The sequence below is a fragment of the Neoarius graeffei genome, chromosome 15, assembly GCF_027579695.1.
Source record: "Neoarius graeffei isolate fNeoGra1 chromosome 15, fNeoGra1.pri, whole genome shotgun sequence".
Lineage (NCBI taxonomy): Eukaryota > Metazoa > Chordata > Actinopteri > Siluriformes > Ariidae > Neoarius > Neoarius graeffei.
In genome coordinates, this window is record NC_083583.1 from 64,161,828 (window position 1) to 64,186,985 (window position 25,158).

The following is a 25,158-nucleotide window of genomic DNA, read 5'->3' on the forward strand; positions in this document are numbered from 1 at the left end:
GCGAAGTGATGAAAAAGTACATCATCATAATAACTCCTAAAGTAACAATGCGACCGGTGCTATTCTAGACTACTTTAAGACGAAAGCAGAAAGACCGGGGGGGGGGTTTAAGGGCTAATGATACAGAGAGAGAACACAAATGAGGCTCACCTTGTGAACACTAGGGGTGTGCAAACATATCGATACGGCGATATATCGCGATACTTTGTCTTCCGATTCAATATCGATACTCAAAATTTGAATATCGATATTTTTTCAAATAATAAATCATGTTTCAGACGGGTTGTAAATCCAGTACGACTTCCGCACCTCCGTTCCGCCAGGTGTCGCTATGCCGCTACCTCACTGCAAGGCACTCTTCGTCTTCTCTTTTTTTCCCCGGCGGTTGCAGTGAGGAAAAAAAAAAAACAAGCAAGCATGGCTGTTAACGTAAACCTAGAGACGCCGCCGAACTTTAAGGCAGATGTTTGGAGGCACTTTGAATTCCAAAGGAAAGGAGAAAAAAAACAAAAAAACAGTGAGCCGGACAAAGAGTACGCACTTCGCAAAACCTGTTTCGCTCCAATTAGATATTCAGGTAACACAACAAACTTGCGAACTTACTTAGCACGATACCGCCCCGACATTAGCTCAGCCGGAGCCGCCGAAACCCGACCCGAAGCAAACTACACTGGACAGCGCCAAAGTCCTCCCGTCTACTTCAGTGACGTGTGACTTACGGTAACTGTGAACTTAATTTTGTCATTTAAGGCCAAAGTCAAGAAGCTGCACTTTATTTTGCATGTTCAATTTTGGTGTGTGTGAGACACTGCATTTTATTTTGAGTATTTACTCTAAGTTCAGAAGAAACATGATTCACTGAGGTTTCAGTGTGTGGACACTGACCCACACTGCACTTTGTTTCATAATTGTGCTCAGGGAGACGAAGATGCACACTGCACTTTCACTGTGTTTCAGACTGTGTTGTTCCTGCAAATATGTTGTAAGCAGAAATGATTTTGTTGGACTTGTAGAGTTTTAATTCATCAAATTTGCAAAAAAATAAAAATGCTCTGTTTCTCAAAATCCATTCATTCAATGTGGTTATCAGCTCATGTACGACTCGATTTTGTGGAATAACTTTATATTTTAAAATACACTAAAAAATTATAACCGCTACGAGGTGACATGAATAACACTATCTCATCTCATTACAGTGGCACCTGTCAAGGGGTGGGATATATCAGGCAGCAAGAGAAGAGTCAGTTCTTGAAGTTGATGTGTTGGAGGCAGGAAAAATGGGCAAGTGGAAGGATCTGAGCGACTGTGACAAGAGCCAAATTGTGATGGAGATGGCACATCTTGTGGGGTGTTCCCTTTATGCAGCTATTAGAATCGAACATAAGTGGTCCAAGGATCCAAAGGACAACCGGTGAACCGGTGACAGGGTCACGGGTGTCGAAGGCTCATTGATTGACATGGGGCACGGAAGCTCGCCCATATGGCCCAATCCCACAGAAGAGCTAGTGTAGCACAAACTGCTGAACAAGTTAATGCTGACTACCTTTCTGTTTTAGCCAGCATTAATGTTTTCAGCAGCTTGCGCTTTGCTCAACATAGTCTTCGGGTGCACTTGCACTACCGCACCCAAGCACGTTTGAACTCCAAAGTGTGGTTCATTTGACGAATGCGATTACTGCGTACCGTGCCCGAGTGTGGAAGAGGTGCGCTCAGGCACGGCTTAGTCGGGCTCGTGCACAGCATGATCACTAAACCGCACAGAACTCCAACACTATAAGCATGCGCTTTTTATTCCGTTGCAGAACATTTGGGCTAATAGCAGGTCTGGTTCTTGATGAACCTTATTGATGAACACGCATTGTCGTCGGTGAGTAAAGTTGCACCACGATGACGGGACCAAAACATGAAACACAGCCAGCAGAGGCATGAGGAGGGGAGGGGGATGACGATCGCTCTCGGGAGTGGTACCAGGCAATAAATAATAATAAATGGATTTTTCAAAGCATGTGATTTCACAAAGTATAATCGTTGGCATGGTGATGTTTTTATTAGGAGACATTTATGGAACATTTATAGAAGGAGACTCTGTGTCAGTGCTTTGCAATGCTTCTCAGTACAATAAAGTCTTCAGGATGGGAGAGAGAGAGAGAGAGAGAGAAAAACAGAGGCTAGTGAGAGAACAACTGTTCATCTCCATGACTATAATGTCAGTGATAAAGTAAATAATACGGTCATCAAAATAACACGTTAATGCAGCGCTGCGCTCGCACATCAGAGCAGAAGGTCCGTTATCAGCGACTGCCGTCGTACGGATCAGAAAATGTAAGAGACTAGAATTTCTAAGTATGAAAGCATTAGAATTCGTCTAAACTGCTTATTACTGACTAATTATCAGTGCATCCTCTGCTTGAATTGCATAATGTCTATCTAGCTCGCTTGAATGGGCTCCAAAAAAATGAATGGGCAAAATTTCCGCTTAAGCAAGATATTGTAAGAAAGTGCAACTATAATATGTAAATCATGGCAGGCAGCGTTGCAGTCGAGTCCTAAACCTCGAGTCCGAGTCCAGTCTCGAGTCCCCAGTGTTCAAGTCCGAGTCATTCAAGAAAATTTCAAGTCGAGTCCGAGAACAAGATGCCATCCGCACCATTTGACGGTGGCTGTTGCTGCCTTTACGTGAAAGCATCTCTGCTACTGTGTTGGACGAACGTTACTGCTCGACCGCCCCATTTTAGTTAACAGGCGGCGGATAAAACACTTGTTCATCGCTCAGCAAGCCCCGCCCACTATCAACAGAGCGACGAACATAGCGTGCCACTTCCTTCTCTGGGTGGAGTCTTGACAAATGATGACTGAAGTTCAAGGTCGTCCCCTCGATAGTTCTTCTACATATGGAACACACAGCAGTGCATTTTTTTCCCCACTGCACGAGAAGTCTGGATAAGCAAAGCGGAAAATCCTCGGGGAATTTTAGCACCGTTAACGTTAGTTTGATCCTGAACATGACGTATGAACAGGTGAATGTGCGTTCTCATCTCATCTCATTATCTCTAGCCGCTTTATCCTGTTCTACAGGGTCGCAGGCAAGTTGGAGCCTATCCCAGCTGACTACGGGCGAAAGGCGGGGTACACCCTGGACAAGTCGTCAGGTCATCACAGGGCTGACACATAGACAACCATTCACACTCACATTCACACCTACGGTCAATTTAATCACCAGTTAACCTAACTTGCATGTCTTTGGACTGTGGGGGAAACCGGAGCACCCGGAGGAAACCCACGCGGACACGAGGAGAACATGCAAACTCCGCACAGAAAGGCCCTCGCCGGCCACGGGGCTCGAACCCGGACCTTCTTGCTGTGAGGCGACAGCGCTAACCACTACACCACCGTGCCGCCCCGAATGTGCATTCTCTTGCACAAAATTAATGTAGATATAAATATGCAAAATTATTACGGTACATCGAGTCCTCGTCTCCAATTTACGAGTCCGAGTCATCAGTGCTCAAGTCCAAGTCAAGTCACGAGTCCTGGGCTCTAGCACTACAAGCCTGATGGCAGGTTTACTTTAACTGTAATTAAATAGACATGAACATTTATACTTTTTTTTTTCATTTTTGGAGTAACATGGACATATTTTCAATAATGTAAAGGTTATATATTTTACTTGAGTGGAAATTCTGCTGCCCCTTAATGTAAATATGTTGATCAAATTTGGCAATTTTAGTTATTTAAATTAAAAAAAAAAAGCAAGCAAGCATAATTCAGGGATGAGAGTGGGTGGTCATCAAAAAAGCAGAAAACAAGATGGCGCCCGAAGCCAACGGGGAGGGGCTTCAAGATGCAATCTGAGCTGTAGTAGATGAAAAAATATATCTGTTGTCTTTTTTATATATTTACATGAAAATATGTTTCAAATCAATCGGAGTATTGTTTGAATTCAAGATAAAATCACATTCTACATTCAAGGGTATGGTTATAATTCATGATCAACAAAAACGACAAACTAAATTCACATTAAACGCAAGTTTTATTAATTATCAAAACGTTCATATATTAAATAAAATTTTAGGGTGACTGACCTTTTCTACCCATGTCCTCATTAGTTGCATATGATTTCTTCAAAAAGTCTTTTGAAATATTGAAGTTTTCAAAACTGTCAGCATTAATTCAGATTTACTGACTATCATATACATGTTCAATGTATTAAATCAAACGAATGCTAAGTTTATGGGATAATGTCTATGTACACTTTATACAATTATTTATAGTTCACAGTCACTTCTCATTTTCATTTAATCATTTCGACGACTTCTTCAGCCTTTTGGCCAAAGACAAAAGCTTGTCAGTCCTCTCTCTGTTCTTTACACCAGCATCGATTTCACGTACCTTCGCTTCGTCTCGCTTGTCAATTGTATTCGGCATTTTGAGTAAAAAAGCCGATACGAAAGAGAAACGTATTTTTGAAGCGCAGCGACGATGAGCATGTGCAAGTTTCGATAAAATAGAACAGATGCGGGTACTTTTGTAAGAACTGTTATGATTGGCTTTTGTTCTCTCCCACACTCTTGTAAGAACTGTTATGATTGGCTATCATGCTCTCGCCAGCGATGTTTTGGCCAATTACATTGTAGATAACACGTATTCTATCGCGAGACTTAGTGAGACTAAAGATGGCGAAAACATGTAACATCGTCGTAGGAATGAATTACGCTTGAGTATCACGAAGGAACATACCCCAACCCCGCTCAATAAATGAAAAAAAAAATCTCAACGGATTTGGCATAATATAAACAGGTTGATTTTTACTCAGAAAAAGCGGAAATCCGCCGAAAAGCGGAAAACTCTCATCCTTGATAATTTCTTGATATTTCTTTGGAAAAGCATTTCAGTACACACCTATGAGCAAGCATTTTTAAAGAAAACACAAGCCAACTACAAACAACTTTCTTAGTTTGTTTTTTTCAAACATTTTATTGTGTTAGGATCTAAGGGAGAACAGAGAGAGAGAGAGAGAGGGGAAAAAAATGTGCTAATGTCTTTCTAGTAGTAACACAGCTGCTTTCAGTAGTAACACAGCTGCTTCTACAGGCAGGAGTGCCCACATTTCCCACATTCCAACTGCACAGCTCTTGTTAAATAAGAGATAAATGTTTTGGGGAAGGAAACATGAATACTGCATCCAATGTGTCATCTACAATCATTACAACCCTCAAAAGAGCACCATTATCCTTCTAATAGTTAATTAGCAAACAGGTTTTAGATGAGCTCAAACATATGGTTAACTTGGTGCAACATCTGTATGTCGACTGCAAAGAGCACAGAGATGAAATATTAATTGCTATATGGCGAACTAATATCACTCCAAAGGGAAGGAAGCACGGTGTCTGACAATACCTCTTGATCCCTTCATGGAGAAAGTAAAGCTCGTATTTAATGAGGTTTGGCACTGAGCAGCAGAAGTTTTCTTCACAGTTGCTTCCCTAACAGCTGTCTTTTTTTTTTCCCCCCTGCTTGTGCTGTGATGTTAAGTGAGGGACGTTTGTGTGGGGAATGGAGTTAAGTACAGACAGCTTCCCAGAAGAGAAAGCAAAGCTGTAAACAAATAAAGCGCCGTTATTGTGCATGTGGTGTTCTCACACCAAAACCCGACAGGATACGAATCAAATTAAAGGGACGCGCGCAGATTTGAGTTTTCTTCGGCAACTCGACTTGCAGATTCAAACTTACCATCTTTACAGATGACCAAGTCTTTCCATCTAAAAAAAAAAAAAAAAAAACGGCCAAATTCCAAGTTGCTTTCTATTCACTGTACGTGTTCCCTACATAGGACAGACCTGCCAACCACAGGGTGTAGTGCTGATGTTTGGGATGTTCAGGACGCAGAACATCTTTGATATAATCCTTTCATGAATCGCTTGTCTGAGGTAGAATGTGGAGTGTTGGACAGTTGGGGTCAGATGTTAACATGTATGTCATGGCAACGTTACTTGCATACCAGATGCTCTTCATAGCCATCAACAAGCTTCTGGCAGAATTTTGGCTGGATATTTGCCCGCTCTTGGCAGAATTGGTCGAGTTCAATTAAATTTCTTGGTTTCCTGGCATAGTACTGCCTTTTAACCACAGTCTACATATCTCCAATACGGCTGAGGTCAGGACTTTGCGAAGGCCATTCCAAAAGCTTAATATTATCCTGTATAATCCATTCCACGACCAGCTTTGATGTGTTTGGGGTCACTGTCCTGTTGGAACACTGAACTGTGTCCAAGTTTCAACCGTCTTGCTGATGGATTGAGGTTATGCTGAAGGACTCTGAAGTGATCGTACTTCATTATTCCACCCAGTTTGTTTAACCATGCTTATGGCTTGCTTTAACAGTTGGTATAGGACGTTGAACGCCTCACCTTTACTCCTCCAAACATAACCTGTGGTCATTGTGGACAAACAACTCAAACTTTGTCTCATCTGATCGTAAAACTTTTCCTGCAGAAGGCTCCTCCTCCCCCCGTCCATGGGGGTCAGTTACAAACTTTAGTCAAGCTTGAAGGTGTCAGTTTTGGAGGACGGGCTTCTTTCTTGGATGGCAGCCTCTCGGTCCATGGCGATGTCAAACTCGCTTAAATGTAGACAGTGACACTGGTGTTCCAGCAGCTTCCGGATCATGACAGGTCTGTGCCTTGGTGGTTCCTGACCATCTGAACCAACTTCCTCTCAGCCGAAGGTGACGCTTCTTCCAAACCTTGGCAAAGTGACGGCACCTCCATCATTAATATACAGTAGGCGGGTAAGATGGACCAGCGGTTCTTAAAGTGGGGTCCGCAAAATAATTTGCTGTAAATTATAAAATTGTGCTCTATCATTTTTAAAAAAATGCATATCTACAAATAGGGGTTTTTTGCGCCAATAAAACAAACACAGTGTCCATTACTCCCACCCATGTTAACTTTGGGCCAATAGAAACGCTGATACACTGTGACACATCACATCAATCGGTCATGCCTTTCAATTAGGGCACAACAAACTGTTCCCGCTGCTGCTTAGCTTGGTTTAGGTCTATTAGCCAGCTCGCTATCGGGCAACCATGGATAAATGTTTGAGTCCATCCATAATGTCAAGTGACGCTGAGCCCAAACCAGCCAAATTGAGAAAACATGAGTTATATTGAATCTGGTTTTATTCGAAACGACGATTGGAGACCAAAATGCATCACGTGGCTTCAGGTGCTAGCAAACCAAGTCGTAAAGCTGGCTACACTCTAGTGGCATCTCAAATCAGATCAGCCTGAATATCAGGACAAAATATTGGATTTTTTTCTGTCGAAAGAGCGAGGAATACCCATCTCACTCATTCTGGTGAGCTCAAAGTGAGTTCTTGTGTATTACGTGAGATAAGAATGTGATGTTGCAGCCTGATGCAAATATTTCAATCTAAATTTTTCAGAGCTTTCAGATTTATCTTAACTTGCTTCAACTTAGCTTTGGACTGGTCATTTTGCTTTAAAAAAAATAAATCAATCACATGTAAAGTTTGAATGCTGTCAAGTTCAAATGCAATTTGAATAAAATGATCTGTTTAAAATGTGTTTCTGCATATCGTTAGGAAACCGGGCCGAAGTATTTAGGTTGAAAAGTTTTAGGATACAAATACTTCCAATGGCATCGAAGCACACAAATGGTAGTAAGATGATGCTTAACCTGTGTTTCTATCATGAGAGGGCCGTTGGAAAATTTTCTTCCTCTGGCCCCAAAAAGTTTGAGAACCCCTGGTCTAATTGGCCATACGTACTGCGCACTCGAGCTCAAATTTTCACAAGACCGTGAAACCACACAACGGGACTGAATGGCACCGTGCTTTCGACTCACATCATTATATATACACATTCACTGTCGGCCTACTTAATCTTTTTCATATTGCTCCAAGGCCATTTTTGACTGTTTTCGGCTTTTTTTTTTTCCATAGGCGCCGCTCATCAACATGCGTAACCGTTAAATCTATACACACCTAATGTTAACTAAGCTCAACATCAAATGATTGATTGGGTTCATTAATATTAAATCAAATCTTTCTCCATTTGCCTTGACAGAAAGTCAAGGTGCCGCATGAGCACATCTTTAAAATGTGAAATTCAGAACAAGGAGTCGAATGTGAGCTGGTGTGAGGCAGCAGAGCTTTCAGGGTGTCAGATCATAAACACCACCACCTGAGAAACTTGTCAATAATTGCAATTCACATGTCAATTAGCTCATGTATGTGGGGGGGGGGGGGGGGGGGGGGGGGGGGGGGGGGGGTAAAAAACTGTTCTTTTGCGATATTCGAGCGATAACGCAGAGAATCATTCTTAGAGATGAAAGTGGAGCAAAGGAAAAAAACCTGAAATAGGGGGTAACGTCCCCCGAAAACATTTTAATAACAACACGCAAAACCCTGCATTCTAGTGCATTTTAGTACTTATTTTCACTAAAGGCGGCACGGTGGTGTAGTGGTTAGCGCTGTCGCCTCACAGCAAGAAGGTCCGGGTTCGAGCCCCGGGGCCGGCGAGGGCCTTTCTGTGCGGAGTTTGCATGTTCTCCCCGTGTCCGCGTGGGTTTCCTCCGGGTGCTCCGGTTTCCCCCACAGTCCAAAGACATGCAGGTTAGGTTAACTGGTGACTCTAAATTGAGCGTAGGTGTGAATGTGGGTGTGAATGGTTGTCTGTGTCTATGTGTCAGCCCTGTGATGACCTGGCGACTTGTCCAGGGTGTACCCCGCCTTTCGCCCGTAGTCAGCTGGGATAGGCTCCAGCTTGCCCGCGACCCTGTAGAACAGGATAAAGCGGCTAGAGATAATGAGATGAGATTTTCACTAAAACAAGTTATAACTTTTAAGCCTTTTTCTTTCATGTACATTAATGATTAACATGTCAAAAATATCAAATTTAATTCCCCTAGTTAATGAGTAATTTTCAGGAGTGCATTTAGAAAACACCTACACACTTCATTACTTTGGAAAAAAAAAAAATCAGACAGTTGAAGGTAAACTCAGCAAAATCCCTCAACAGTACTGTTAAAAAGTAAAGGTCTGTTAGAGTTTCTAAAGCTTTCAGGTTTCAATGTCGGGGACATTGAGCCTCGTTTATCAATCTTTTAGTCGAGTTGCGCGTTTGCAGAAGCTAAAGTGAACTAAAAATTTCCAATTCAGATTTATGCGAGTTGAAGCCGATTGTTTACATTAGCTCGTATTGTCTGTAAATTTAAACACACCAATGAATACCAAATTTCTCACATAAATCAGGGGCGTAGGGTGCGTGTGTGTGTGTGTGTCACACTCTGACTGGCAGCCTGAGTGCATTATGTAACAAAAAATAATCATTGCTAGTTTTAGGCAGCTTAGAAACCGGCTCCTCCATTATTGCCGTTTCTTCCACGGTTTCTTTGAATGAATGAATGAATGAATTTATTTTTATTTCGAACATGTATAAAAAAATGTATGTAACTATTTGTACATACAAAAGAAAGAAAACAAGAAATTAAAAAAATAAATAAATAATATAACAAAGAGCTAAGACATTACAAAACACCACACATTGTTCGAAAAAGGAGTGGGAAGAAGTACAATACTTTAATTCCCCACCCCTTCTTAACTACCCCGAAATCCTAACTACATTAATACACCTATAAAAATATATACCATATATACACTTCATGAATATCTATATAAATATATAATTACAAAAATATATACTACATACCATATATATACACACTTCATAAATATCTATATAAATATTTAATTACAAAATAAATATACTACATACTATATATACACTTCATAAATATCTATATAAATAATTACAAAAAAAATTTTTTTTTTAATTATATGAGTGATTCCACACTTATGGGTACTGAAATGGGGACATGAACTTATTCACCTAAAACCATTTCTTTTTTTACCATCAGGTCACAAAACATGTAATCTTTAATGAATGATATGTTAAAAGATAACTGTAATTTTCTGAGATGTAATAAAAACATATTTATATGCCAAAGTCAAGCCTATGAGTTCCAAAATGATGTCTGTTCCATTACTTCTGTTACGATTGTCCATCTCGCGTCTGTTACAAATTAATTACAATCTAGCTATATACCATGTTAATCTTATTGAAAGAATGTGTATGTTTATTCTACTACACGTTTATTAATTATATTTGCTAAAACATCACCTTCCTATGTTTCAAAAAGTAATTCTACATTGTTAAAATTGAGAATCTATATGTCCACAACACTTCTGTTACGTTCTGACTTTGGCATATAAATATGTTTTTATTACATCTCAGAAAATTAAAGTTATCTTTTAACATATCATTCATTAAAGATTACATGTTTTGTGACCTGATGGTAAAAAAAAGAAATGGTTTTAGGTGAATTTTTAAAAATAAGTTCATGTCCCCATTTCAGTACCCGTAAGCATGGAATCACTCATATATATATATATATATATATATATATATATATATATATATATATATATATATATACACATACATATATACACACACACACAATATACCATATATACACACACTTCATAAATATCTATATAAATATATAATTACAAAAATAAATATCTACTACATACCTATCCCTGTAAATATGAATATATAAACTATCCCCATAAATAAATATATACCATATATACCATATACTAAGTTAGTTCTAATATAACAATCAACCCTATTCTATTTATCCCTATTTATCAATTTCTTGATGCTGTGTTCTAGAAACGGCACTAAAACTTCGCTTCGAAGCCACAAAATGCAACTTTGATGGGGAAAAAAAATGTATAATAAATTGCTGACCTCTCTTCAAGTCGAAAGGAGGAGGAAAGTTTTGCTTGTTTTGACGTGGCGAATTATTAACACAAGAGAAAATACTCGTAATTCGCAACTAACACTACGTTCAGACTGCAACCTGAAACGACCCATATCCGATTTGTTGTGAAATCCGATTTTTTTGTTAGGCCGTTCACATTACCAATTATATGAGACTTGTATGCGATCTCCAATATGAACGGAAAATGACCCAAAAGTGTCCCGCATGCGCAAATTGACACGTAATAAGCACATCTACCTAATACGTAAACAAAAAAAAGCGCACTCTTCAAGTTTAATGATTTCTTTTTGTTTGTTTATTTAATTATCTGGTTAGTGTTAAAGTGTGAGGTCTCGTGTGTGTTTTTGTTTCTGAACTGAAATGAAAACGTGTAGCCTGGTGACGAGGGTTGACTCCTAAATGTCTCTCTAATTTCTATAAGTGCACTACATGTTACTAGGAAGTAATGGATTTTTAAACTCTATATAGTGCACTCGAGCTTCAGTAGGCAGTCATTTGGGATACGGCCGCTGTATCACCAAACTCTTAATTCAGGCTTAATAATTTGCACATATTTATTTCGTCATATTAATAAACTTTTTCTACATTTTTATAAATATTTATTTAGATTGTTTATAGCCAGCTGAATTCTGCAACTTCTCTCAGCGCTGGCTCAAGGTGCATAAACACCAGTGCAGTTTGCTATGGAGATGAGGCGAGACCTGGCGATGTGGTACAGGATGGTTTAAGTTATAAATCAGTTATAGAAACTGTTTTATTTAATCAGGCTAACAGATCAACATCCAGGTCCCTACCAAATCCACCATTAGCTTGATCAATTCTATAAAAGTCTATTTAAATTCTGAAAACTGTACAAATGTTGTTGTTTTCCACCAAAGAGGCGGGATTAGCCAACGCAGAATAGTGACGTTTGTCTCTTGTTGATGACGTGTAGGTCGCATGAATGCGACCTGTCCGGTCAGACTGCAGTCGCATGTGAAAATATCGGATATGCATCGGATTTAGGACCACATATCCAAGCGGCCTGGGTCGCATGTGAAAAAATCGGATCTGTGTCGTTCAGATTGTCAATAACAAATCGCATATAACAGGTCGCATATGGGCAAAAAAAAATCGGATATGGGTCGTTTCAGGGTGCAGTCTGAACGTCGTCTAAAAAGATCGCAGCTACACCGGCAGCTTGAACATGCTTTCTAGTGCGATTGTGTTGCGCTTGCGCAGAACGGTGCCAGTCCTGCTCGCCTTAGCACGTGCGCCTAACGATCTCCGGCACGCGCGCCGTTAACAAAGAACACCTGTCTTTAATCAATGAACTATGTTTGGGCTATTTAAGGACTGCGCCCATGCAAGGACGATGCGAAGTATTACACCGCGTCTAGGAACGCGAAAAATCCGAAAAATACATTTCTCCATTCGGAAAACCGGAGATTTTCAAGAGTTTTGTCAAATATCCGGATTTCCGGGTCATTAGCAGAAAAAATCCGGTGGAAAATCTAAAAACCCGGAATTCCGGAACACTTTCATGACTACATTCTGCCGTGTTAAAGCATGGAGTTCCCACAGAAAACACATCAAGGTTGGCAGGTTGTACGTAGTATACAATATGCCCAATAGGACACAATTTAAAGGAAACTCCACTGCAAGAGACAGTGAATATGCTTATATTTAAGTGCAAGCGCTGTGTTCAGTGATCTCAGCTGATGCTGTATTTGTGGTGTTCTTCTGAGATCGTGTACACAACTACAACGGCGTTCAAAAAGAAGAAAGTGACGTCAAAAATAAGACTTCACGGATCTCATCTCATCTCATCATCTGTAGCCGCTTTATCCTGTTCTACAGGGTCGCAGGCGAGCTGGAGCCTATCCCAGCTGACTACGGGCGAAAGGCGGGGTACACCCTGGACAAGTCGCCAGGTCATCACAGGGCTGACACATAGACACAGACAACCATTCACACTCACATTCACACCTACGCTCAATTTAGAGTCACCAGTTAACCTAACCTGCATGTCTTTGGACTGTGGGGGAAACCGGAGCACCCGGAGGAAACCCACGCGGACACGGGGAGAACATGCAAACTCCGCACAGAAAGGCCCTCGCCGGCCACGGGGCTCGAACCCGGACCTTCTTGCTGTGAGGCGACAGCGCTAACCACTATACCACCGTGCTGCCCCTACTTCACGGATTAAAAAAAAAAGAGCAACAGCCTTCTTCCTTGCTCACTATTTTCCAGGACTTCATATACCGTAAGGCTACGGTCACACTACGGGTTATCAGTGACAATGAGGCGTTTGTTGGCGATGCTTCTCTGAGCTTTGGGACGTATTCCCAAACCCATGTGCGAGTATTCACACCACTTAGTTTGCTGGCAAAAACATGGCCACCAAATTTCAGTGCATGCATTGAAGATGGAGATGCGCACAAAAAAAAAAACTCGAAGAACAGTCACCATGCATCGCACGACTGGTGACGGTGCTACCAATCTTTCATCGCCAAGTATTCGCAAACCCATTGCGAGCTGTAGTGTGACCGTAGCCTTAATGAGAAGTCCAACACCGTAGTAGCGGAGACGGAAAACATTCGACTCCAGACTGTAATGCAGCTATATGGCAGTTTGCACTCACTCAGCAAGTTAGCAGTCTTCAAAATGTCATGTGCGATGGTGTTTATGGCAGTACTAGAACGGAAGCTACAATTATCGACAGCCCAAAATTAGACACCTTTTCAGATTTACCAATAAAAACTATTTTACAAAAAGTGAGCTTCAGTTCCAACAATCATTATTGGTTAATCAATCAACCAGAAGACCCCGCCCCCTCGCCCTTTCATCTTGTCGTCTGATGACACAGCTCGTTACCGGAGATGGAATTTTTTTTTTTTATCACGATCAGCAATTTTTTCAGAAAACCCGGACGTTATGATCGCAGGTAAGCATGGTGGAAAGGTCATGGACGTGTTTTTACTGATCAAATTTCACCGATATTTCATGATCTTGTCGAAACCTACTTTGTTTCTTACTCTGTCATTTGACAGCCGCCATTTTGTATCTAAACGTGCATTTGAGAAGTCACGTGTGTGAGGCAGCTGGGCCATAGAAGGTTCACGCTGCACGCTGCACGCTACACGCGTGTAAAGAAAAGTGGACAAACGTAGCATGACTTGCTCTGGGCCATAGAACGGCGTTCACGTTGCACGCTGCACGCTTCACGCGTGAAGCGAGAAATGAACATGCACACTTTTTTCTAGGCGTGAAGATGGAAATTCCAGTCAATGCATGCGGTCACCGCCGCGCCAGCCAATCAGAACGGGTCTAGGGAGATAACTCTATGCTTTCAGGGGAAAACTTCAGAAAAAATATAATTGAATGGTATAATTGAAAAATAGTTCTTCATCGGGATTGTCAAGCAGATTATAGAATGTTCGGTGAAATTCACCACGGGTTTCTCTCAGAAGGGAGTGTTCTCGGCTCCAAATTCTGTTCCTTTTTCTCTTCCTCTGTCTCAGTAAAAGCAGAATGAGGCAATCGTCGTCATCCGAAGAGTCCATATTGTTGGTTACTCGGTCAAAGTAGAACAGACGCAACACGTGAACATCCAAGCATGAAGTTTAATGGCCCAGGGTCCGGTTCTTCACGTGAACGTGCAGCGTGCAGCGTGAACCTTCTATGGCCCAGCTGCCTGAGGTGTCGATAATAGTGATCACTTTCACCGGTGTCCACCATTATCGACACCCTGTGGAATTAAGTGACATTTACAACTGTTATGGATCGATCTTTGGGTAACATTGTTGAAGTAGATGAAGTACTTAAAAAAAATAAATAAAAATGCTGTGATTTATAATATTTTTTTTCTGATTCATAACAGAATGGAATGTTTATAGAGTATTTGGAATCCGATTGCAATAAAAAGAATTAGAGCAGAATTAAATTCCTAGCAGGGTTTTTTCTAGAAAAATTTAGTATGAGGGCGCTCACCATGGCGAGGGAGCGAAGCGGGGGGGGGAGATGGTGCCGGTTGTCCCCCCCGCCGTGCGAAGCCTTTGAAAAATGCTCCAATGGGACATTCTGAGGCTATCTGAGAGGGAAATTGTAACAAATTGTCTGTCAACATTGAAAAAGAAAGAAGTAATCTTCTTCTGCCCCGGACAGTCTTTGGCTTTCTTCCGTTTCGTGCCGCGGGATGACATCTTTAAATGCCCAAGTGTCAACAAAAACAACTCGCGAACTACTTCTGTCAAAAGCTCCCGCGCCGGTGACTGAAAGGTCATTCAGTCTCGAGAAATCTCGCTCTACAAGTCAGCTGACCTTGTATGTAACCCATGTCAAATCTCGCGAGAGCAGCCGCGACAAGTAAACAACTAAACAACATGGCGCCTCAGTCTGGAAAACGCCAATTCGGATTGTTTTTGCGCCGTCTGGCGGTGTATCTACTATGATTGGAATATTTTTGGAGCAATTATAACGTATTTGATGATCAGACACATTGTCATGTGGTGTTGCTGGGATGTTTTCACGGAGTCGGTAAGGGGGCGCACGCCGAGAGTAAGAGGGTGCAGCGCCCCTGTTCCCCCGTTTAGACGAAAGCCTGCCTAGTATATAAAAATTCTTGAAATATTCAGATTTTTCGATTCCATTCAGAAAATATTATTTGCAGTTTGTCGTAAATATCGACCACATATTACAATATCAGTAGACATTTTATATTTTGGTTCGGGGAACGACATGTGACCTTTGACCTGGATTTTCATGCAGTTACAATCTCAATTCCCTGTTGACATTTATTGGTAAACTCCAAAACTACAAATTAATACAAACAACAACGGATGATGAACAAAATGCAATCGACGAAAATACTTAGAAAGTGGAACAAAAAGATTTTCTGAAACAGGTTAAACATCAGTTCATTTGTTTACTTCCTTATTCACGTAAACACTGACATCCATATATTTATATAAAATATATTTTACTAAATATATGTATGTGTCAAACAAAACTTAAATAAAAACTGTGTTTTTTTTTTTAAACTTAATACCACACACCGATTATTTAATTATTTGTTTGTTTATTTTCATAATCATCCGGATGTCGATAACTGTGGACAAAGGTGTCGATACTTGTGGAACGGTGTCACGTGACCGGATACGCTAAGTAATCGGGAATCAACTCTCCCCCACAGTGGAAGTTTGAGTAATTATTCATGCACAATTTACGTACTGAACGTCTCTTCTACTTTTGCAACGGCCGAAAGATCGTTAAGGTGTCGATAATTGTAGCCGCCGCTCCAGTATGAAGTTGAGCTGGCCTGTCTGAGCGGCGTACGCAAATGGCGAGGTGAGAAACTGGACAGCGCTGCTGCACTCTTCACATTGAGTTCCCACTGGAGCTACGATACACAGGAAAATTTTATTGAGGGAAATACAGCAAAACAGATAACCAAGCTGGAACCGGACCAACATGTCACTTAAATTTGGTTTGACCTAAAAAAAAGTCAAGAAGGTTTTCATTATGGAATAAAATCACATCTCGGTGCCTGTGCAAGGCTGGGTGCAGCTGCAAATTCTCCGTGATGGAATATTTCAAGAAAGGAATGCAGCTTACAAGTTTGAGAATTTTTGACATTATGATTTTTCTGATATCACATTTTCTGGTCGCTCGTGTGGCATGGGGTTTACATGGGCAGTGATGTAATCAGTCAGGATAACTTTTTTTTTTAAAGTAACCCCCGTGATAAACTCCCAGCACACTTGTACAGAGAGGAGATGATGTGCTCAGTGATGTTGGGTGATGAGCTGAAACGCCCTCATTACCTGACGGCTGGAAGGACACACAGAATTCATCAACTTGTAATTTTAACACAGTTCGCTTTTTAGGTCTAAAACGTTCCACATTTGTTGAGGTTTCCTGTTACGTTCCCAACCGTCTCCCCGACAATAAAAACATTTTATGAAGTACTTTGTCGTCACACCTGTTGGAAAACATGGCTGTGTTGGTAGCATTTAGAGAACGGAGTCAGAGGTACATCTTACCTTGGACCAGTTGAGGCGTTTCATGATGTTCTCAGGCTTGAACTCTTTTTTGGGCTGAAGGCCAAATGGCAGCACATACCGGGTGGGGGAGGACACAAGGCCCCCCAGGCCTGGAGGAGGAGGGGGAGGAGGGGCACCAAAAGGAGGAGGCACTCCAGGCATGGCAGCACAGCCTGGCAGAGGTGGTGGAGGAGGTGGTGGAGGAGGAGCCCCAGGAGGAGGGGGTGGAGGAGACGGCCCTGACACGGCTGTGACCGACTGCCCTGTCGGTATGCCCGCTGGAGCTGTCCCGAACTGTACAAGATGGAAAAAGAAAGGCAAAAAAAAAAATCACCATGAAATATGAACAAAGCAAATAGTCAGTGGTCAACCTTTGAACCTTCAATAACAACAACAACAAAGTATTTGTTGCCAATGTACAGTACACAATATGGTCAAAACGATGCAGACACATGACCATCACACCCTTAAGTGGTTCTTCCCCAAACTGTTGCCTCCAAGTTTGAAGCACAGAATAGGTTGTATTCAGTCACATGACTTTTGCTTGAGAGTTTACTTCCGGTGAACGAAGTGGTGGTCAGGCGGAAAGAGCTAGTGAAACCGTCTCCGACCATTTTTGCAGTTTCGACACCAACGCATGGTCGAGATACCTTCAGAAAGTTGCCCTTTGCAATGAGATAGATGTGATCAAAGAAGGATTTTCCCGACAAGCTGGAAAACGATCCATTCGTTGAGTTCCCCGACATCTCAAACTACCTGGTGCTGCAGACATCGTTCTACACGGACAAACAGATGAAAACCTGGAAGAACATCGAGGCGTGCAAATTTTTTTTTTTTTATATGTGGCTGAGTTAAAGATCTGGGACTCAGGACACTACAAGATAAATCCTGTATCGTTTTTGCCTGGGTAAGTCGGCATTTTGGGCTTTTTGTGCACATCTTTGTGATGGTTGCTAGGATGCTACAAGTTTTACTATCAGACAAACCACAGCCACTTGATTCTCAATCCTTCCTGCAAATGATGAGGTTTTTTTTTTTTTATTTGTATTAAAATAGAGAAAATGCAGTGAGAATAAATAAATGCTGCATACTGTAAAGATTGCTAGGATATCCTGATAAATAAAGTGAAAACATACATGCTAGTTTACAATATGGCAACCACGATCAAACAAAAACGCATCTGAGGACTTGAGCGTCTCCTGGACTTCAAAACATTGTGAAAAAGTAACGGAAAATGGCCAGAAGAGTCATTTGCGAATCCAAACAAAATAAATCAGAGGAATGTACAAACCTTTCACGAAGTCATCACCGGAAACTCGAGTATTCTTCGACTCGGCTCCCTTCCATCGCAGCAAAAGGTTCAAGAGCCACCTTGCTCATCATGTTTTGGCAAAATCCTTTGCTCTTTCGCCCTTTTTTAAAATCACTTCACGGGGAACCCGGAAGAAACTTTTATCAGTTTCATGGTTTGTTTGAATCGAGCAGCACAAAACAATGCAAGCATCGGGCATTTTAGTGACTGGCAAGGCGCCCCGGTGACCGTAACGGTTTGTGAACAGTGAGCTTCGCTGACCACCACGTCATGTCTTGCATATCTAATGAGGCGGCTGTGACGTCGTATGCAAGCAACCTATTGCCTCGAATTTCTTGGTATGCTGTAGCATTACAGTTTCCCTTCACTGGAACTAAGAGGGCCAAAACTGCTCCAGCACGACAATGCCCCTGTGCACAAAGCACTCCATGAAGACATGGTTTGCCAAAGTTTGAGTGGACTCAAGTGTCCTGCACAGAGCCCTGACCTCGACTCCACTGAACACCTTTGGGATGAATTACAATACAGACATCCTCACTGACCGCTCTCCAGACCTACTCGCATAACAACACAGCCTGAGCTCACTAATGCTCTTGTGGCTGAATGAACGCAAATCCCTACACTCCAACATCTAGTGGAAAGCCTTCCCAGGAGAGTGGAGTCTGTTATCACAGCAAAGGAAAAACTAAACCTGAAATGGTGGCCAGATGGTAGAAACATTTATAATGCCTCAAGGATATTCTCTTTTCCTCCAGCTCGGAGGGCATTTATTACAGCTCAAATACAATAAACACAGTGCACTGCACAAGTAAGCAACTATGGATAACAACATTTTAGGCCTCGCACAAAATGAAACGCAATCCTGTTCATCCCACTGAGAACACCACTTCCACAGTGAAGCATGGTGGTGGAAGCATCATGTTTTAAGCCTAGGTCACAACCGGACGTACGATTTTTGGCGTTTCCCAAATCTCTGCGCTTTTTTTGTACGTGGAGAAAGACGTAAGTTTGTCTTGCAACCTGAAAAAAAACGTAAGCACCCGTAGAGTTTGTTTGACACGACAAAGAACATCTGCGGCCGGTCTGCGGCCAGTCTACGGCTCGAAAATCAGCACGTCACATGCGCACCCTCCATGCGTTTCTTGCACATAGACCGGCCGTAGGAGCACGTACGGCCGGTTGTGACCGAGGCATTAGGAATGCCCTTGATCAGCAGAGACTGTTATACTGGTGAAGATGAGCTGGAGACAAATACTGGGCAATTCTAGAAGAAAACCTGCCCCAGTCTGCAAGAAACTTGAGAAGGGCAGAGCTTCATCGGCCAAATGGACAAACAACATACTCGTAACTGCCAAAGCCGCACTGGAGTGGTCCAAAGCCAGGAACCGAAATGTGTTCGAGTGGTCCAGTCAAAGCCCAAACGAGAATCTCTTGCAAGTCTTGAAAATTGCTGTTCAACATTTTCCATCCAATTTCACAGAGCTTGAAGAATTTTGCCAAGAATACTTGGAGACTTCGTATCACAATAAAAAAAAAAACTTCAAATGTTAATCCTTTTCAGTTCCAGGTTGCAACACTATATGTAGACGCAATTGAATATATGGGTACAGTACAACAGCATGACATCCACGTTATCCAACCCAACGCATGGAGACAACAGGCAATACATAATCCTCTTGTGTAACCAAGACAGAGTACAGCTGCAGGCAAGAATTTATGGAAAATGTAGATGCTTTAATTCAAACACTAAACCAACCATCCTAAATCATACATTTTAGGAAACAAGGTGGAATGAATTACAGCAATGTTTATGCGGGACATGGAACGATTTCAAATGATAGCAGACTGCTGAGATGGATCACTTTAACTGCCTGGATTGCAAACTTTCACTTCACTCGTTGGGCTCCATTATTTAACAACTGATCGGCACTATCGATGGTGGCTTAGTGAGCCACAAAGCCATTCATCAAATAAACTGTTCAGCTGGTGCTCTATTTATCATGCCAATCTGAAGGTTTGAGGATCAACTGGGGAGAAAATAAAACATCACTTCTATCTGAAGAGGGACGCACATTCTTCACACCTAGTAACTGTTTAACAAGACGCTTACAAATAAAACACCGGTGTCCAATATTTCAAACAATAATTACTTCAGTTGATGTTTTAAAGTCATTCAATCAGATTTCTCGAGAATTCAGTTCCTTTGCTCTCCTGATCAAGATATCGAGTCCGAAACTGTTCTTTGAAAATCCTTCGGAAAGCCAACACAAAGGGCTTTCTCGGGAATACGTGAAAACAGCAATTGGATCGCACAAACTAATAAGAGGAGAAAATCAGGAAGATTAGCATAAACCCAACACTTTGGGAATTCAATCACAATCAAGGGCCAAAATTAGACACTGCATTCAAGACAGATGATTTAATACTAAAGATCCATCACTTAAAGGTAGACTGCCTTTCAGATTTTTCAGGTTTAGGTCATAAAATGAATCCACCCCCCCCGACGACACCCAATTATTTTTGTTTAGTGGACTGAAAGCTACTGAATTCGAATCACAGGCGTCCAATTTTTATACATTTTTTTTAATAGAACAATTAATGAATTTAGAGCCATGTGGCCCTAAATTCTCCGCTATTATTTCTTGATTCACCGTGACGCAATTCAAGATACTACGTCACGCATCACGTGGTGGGCTTTCCCCGTTCGCACAAGACATTATGGGATACAAATTTGAAACAGGAGAGAAAAATGGAGGACGTGAGTATGCGAATGAAACGTGAAAGACTGACTACAGTAACGGAAAGAAAGCGAGAAGAAAAGACGTTATGTTCTATACGAAGGAAAGGAAACGCAGGACCAAACTAATAAATATCGGCGCTCAGCGAGCACCTCGGTGTGATCAGCTGTTCGTTTAGCGACAGAATGATGGAACTGTCAGTGCATGCTCAAAGGGAAACCTATAGATGGCAGTAATGCGACACTGGATGCCAGCTACCGTAAAACCCAAAAGACGACGACGCTGAAAAGTGAACCTGCGCAGGCGCACACGGACTTCCTCTGTCTGCTTGACTGCGCAAAGCGAGTGATTTCATGCACATTATTTGCTCAGGAATCCCCTCAAATTAAATAACTTCCCAGCCACAGAATGGCCTGATATATATATATATATATATATATATATATATTTTTTTTAGGTATTACAGAAATAAACGTACATCACAATGACCAAGTTTCGGAGGGAACTAAATTTCACCGGTCTACTTTTAATAAGCATTTATCAGTGGTAGATTCAAGAAATATACGCGATATGAGCAAAAGTATATGGACACCTGACCACCACACCTATATGTGCTTGCTGAGGATGGATCCCATTCCAGAATTAGTCCCTCCTTTGCTACGATAATAACCTCCACTCGTTGAGGCTCTGTGCAGGCCACTCGAGTTCTTCTACTACAACTTTGGTGCACAATGTCTTCATGGAGCTCTTGACTGTCACCCTGGAGCATGTACGAGTCTGTTCGTTCCAGTGAAGGGGAACTAATGTTACAGCACGCAAAGGCAGTCGATCTTGAAAAACTGTGTGCTTCTAACATCGTGGGAACAGTTTAAGGAACGTCCATATATGGCCGAGATGGTCAGGCGACCATAAACTTTTGGGCATATATAGTGTGTAACCATAACTACCGGTATGATTTGATTATAACTGAAAGCTCGCAAAAAGTCAAATATTCTGCCTGGATGAATCAGGTCACATTCGGAGTGACAGCAGCTGAAACAGTGTCGGAATTACAGCATGGAGCTTCTGCAATGTTTTTTTTGTTTGATGGTGTTTTTTTTTCTCCGTGCAAGTCATGAACGTCTCGCATGGCGTCTCGGTGTTTTTTTTTCTTCCTTCCTATTTCTAGCAGCACAGCTCTCATGAAAAGCAGAAAAAAATAATAAAAAAAATAAATAAAATCAGGTAAATTTGTGGTTTGCGTGCATTCCAAAACTGCTTCACCTCAAAGCTACACTGATCAACAGAGCATGGCACTGCAACATGGAGAAGCCACGTGCACTTCTGATTTAACGAGGCAGGTTAAAATTAGCTTTACTCTGCTCATTTCACTGCCTACAACAGCAGCAGTGAGTGGCTTATTAAACGTTTAGGATCATGAGTGAATCTTAGCAAGATCAAATTAACTCCGGTGTCCTATTTAGGGATTAAAAAGTAACACCACACAATGATTAATTGCAATACGAAACACGAAACTGGCAGGGCAATAAAATGTAGACACACACACCGTCATTTATACTTCTCTCTCTCCCCCATAGCTCCTATTTGTTTGTCCTGACACTGCACTGTAGCATCGCCAGGATTTGTTCCTTTTTTTCCCCAGATTAAAAACAGTGCAATTACAATCTTTTTTTTAATTAACAATTACGCTTTCAGTTTTTCATTTTGATTACATTAAGTTGGAATACTGTAGCCACTTTAACAGCAATTCAGTGCAGTTAAGCCACAAGATCCGTCTCACCAACAAGACAAGTTGTGCAGAAGTTAGCTTACTTTATTTTATAAATAAATACATTTTTTAAAAAATCCAGTTCAGGGTGAAAATGGAAAATTGTCTGGACGCAGGTAAGACACACAGACATACTTCTGGACTACTTCTGTCATGAATAGCTATTAAGAAAAAGGATATTCACTGATTAGACCAGATAACCATCAGTGAGCCTGGCTTCCTTTTGAAACTGCACAACAGCATACGTCAAGGAGATACACAGAACCTTTTTTTTTTTAAATGGATAGCATCTCCATCCTTGACTCTTGTAGGCTGTATAATTAGGAATAAAAATATATAAGGGTCCGTCTCAGAAACTGCTCTCTCATTTGGGACATGATGGTCAAAAAATAAATGTTCTAATTTTACTTTTTTTTTGCATTTACCTAACACTCACTGTTTCTTTTGTCACGTTTAATAAGAATAAAAATAGTATCTTGCTTTATCTGGCCTCCACTGTGGAACATTTCTTTGATTCCAATTCAAACGCTTTTGTAAAATTGATTTCCATATAAAATAACTCCATCATGAAGAATTAAAGCCCCTCCTTCACAGACGAGTGAAAATATTGAATAAATTTCCTCTTTTTGATTGCTTGGGTTAAAAATGCCAAGTTATGATGACTGAATTGATTATTCACTTAAATATGAATAATATGATACGGCGAAATAGGACACAATGGAAAAATCAAGAACACACCGGAAAGATGAGAATAACGGCGGTGGTAAAAGAACAGCGACTGTACCGGCTGACGGTCGCGCGGGTCTCTGCTGCGGCGCGCGAGCAACGGGACATCACTACACTATTTTGCGGGGCAAAATGACTGGCTGTAGATTCTATCAAAAGTTCAATCTAAATTGACCGTGGTTGCAAAATATTGGCCAAAAATACGCAAACACGACGAAATATGAAAGTAAGATGAAAAAGAAACATTCTATTGCCTTATACTGCAAAACTCAAACAAAATAAAACTGTCAAAACTCAACTTTTCAGCGATAACGTCCGAACAGATCACCCGCGTAACAGAAAGACCACACATGGACGCACGATCAACTTCTAACTGTTGGAGTGGAAAATTCCATTCTACACATGCAAATTGTTAATGCGTGTCCTTCCCCGCACACAAATAACACGCTACGGTAAAAAATAGACCACAACTCATTTTATAGCTCAGAAATTCATACAAGACCAGCTACCATCGTAACATATTCTGTAAGAAACATATTCTATACCTAACTTTCAGCTTTCGTTTTAAAAAACAAAATCGCAGATTTACCGTATAACTAAAATTTTTATACGGCGTAGTGATTTTAAGTTACGACTTTTGGTGAGGTCGTGACCTTGACCCTGAGGCTTTCCGTTTAGATCAAAAACACACGATCGTATTGGTTTGCGGAAAATGGAGTTACGACGGTGATGAAATATTTTGCATGATGTTTTATTACGGTTATGATTATTCTGTGGGCGCACCAATCCTTAGGTGTATAAAGTTACAACTTAAAATACAATTAGTGATAACTGTAGACTTTTCAGTGGACTACAACCTTTTTAAGGGAACGCGATGGAGTCGACCGTTTATCATGTCCCAGATCAAGCCGCCATTTTTCCACAAATTTGCAGAATTTTTGCCAAATTCTGAATAGAGTATTCACATCAAAGATTTAGTTTTATCTGTATTATTTCTTTCATTTTATTTCAAATTAAACCCAACATCACCATTCAAAACCGTATAGTTTATTGACTGAGTATATTTAGTAGGGTTCCCCCACAGTACCCAGTTTCTGACACAGACCCATTATATATATATATATATATATATATATATATATATATATATATATATATATATATTTGAGACTTAAAATTGACTGCAAAGTTGGCATTCGAGCTGCCCCACTGAGCCAGCCAGCCCTGAGAGCGTGACGTCACAGCAGGAACCGGTGCTATAGACCAAAGACAGACTCGGCAGGCGAGAGTGGTTGCAATGGCCTCTTCGCTCGGATTTATCGGAGATTCTTCGGATTCCTCAGATAGCAATACATCTGACTGTGATGGTCCTGAAACTGCAATGTGTGTACATGCTACTGCTATACACGTAGAACCGTATCAGCTCGAACTATCGGAAAGTGAATCCGATAGTAACATATCAGCCACGGAGGCCCCCACCTTACGAAATAAAGCCAGAGAACAAAGCCGTCTAGAGAATTGGATGGAATTGAACTGACCGTCTCGTGTGTGACTCATTAAAACAGGATGGGTGTTATAACTTATGCAACATACATGTACAGTACATGCATGCATTTTCACTGATAAAACATAAAAGGCTAATTAAATAATCAGATGAACTGAAACAATCACATTCTGAAGCAAATTAAATAATCTTACACCGGTAACTTAAACACAATAC

The 25,158-nt window shown here is 41.1% G+C and overlaps 1 protein-coding gene across 2 annotated transcripts in view; it reads right to left on the reverse strand.

Moving 5' to 3' along the window:
* The window catches only part of diaph3 (diaphanous-related formin 3), an 814,225-nt gene that overhangs the window by 435,010 nt on the left and 354,057 nt on the right, over window positions 1-25,158 (reverse strand). For both annotated transcript variants that reach the window (XM_060941746.1, XM_060941747.1), the window contains one exon: window positions 16,895-17,188. In XM_060941746.1, the coding sequence (XP_060797729.1) occupies window positions 16,895-17,188 (294 nt within the window). The remainder of the gene's footprint in view (window positions 1-16,894; window positions 17,189-25,158) is intronic.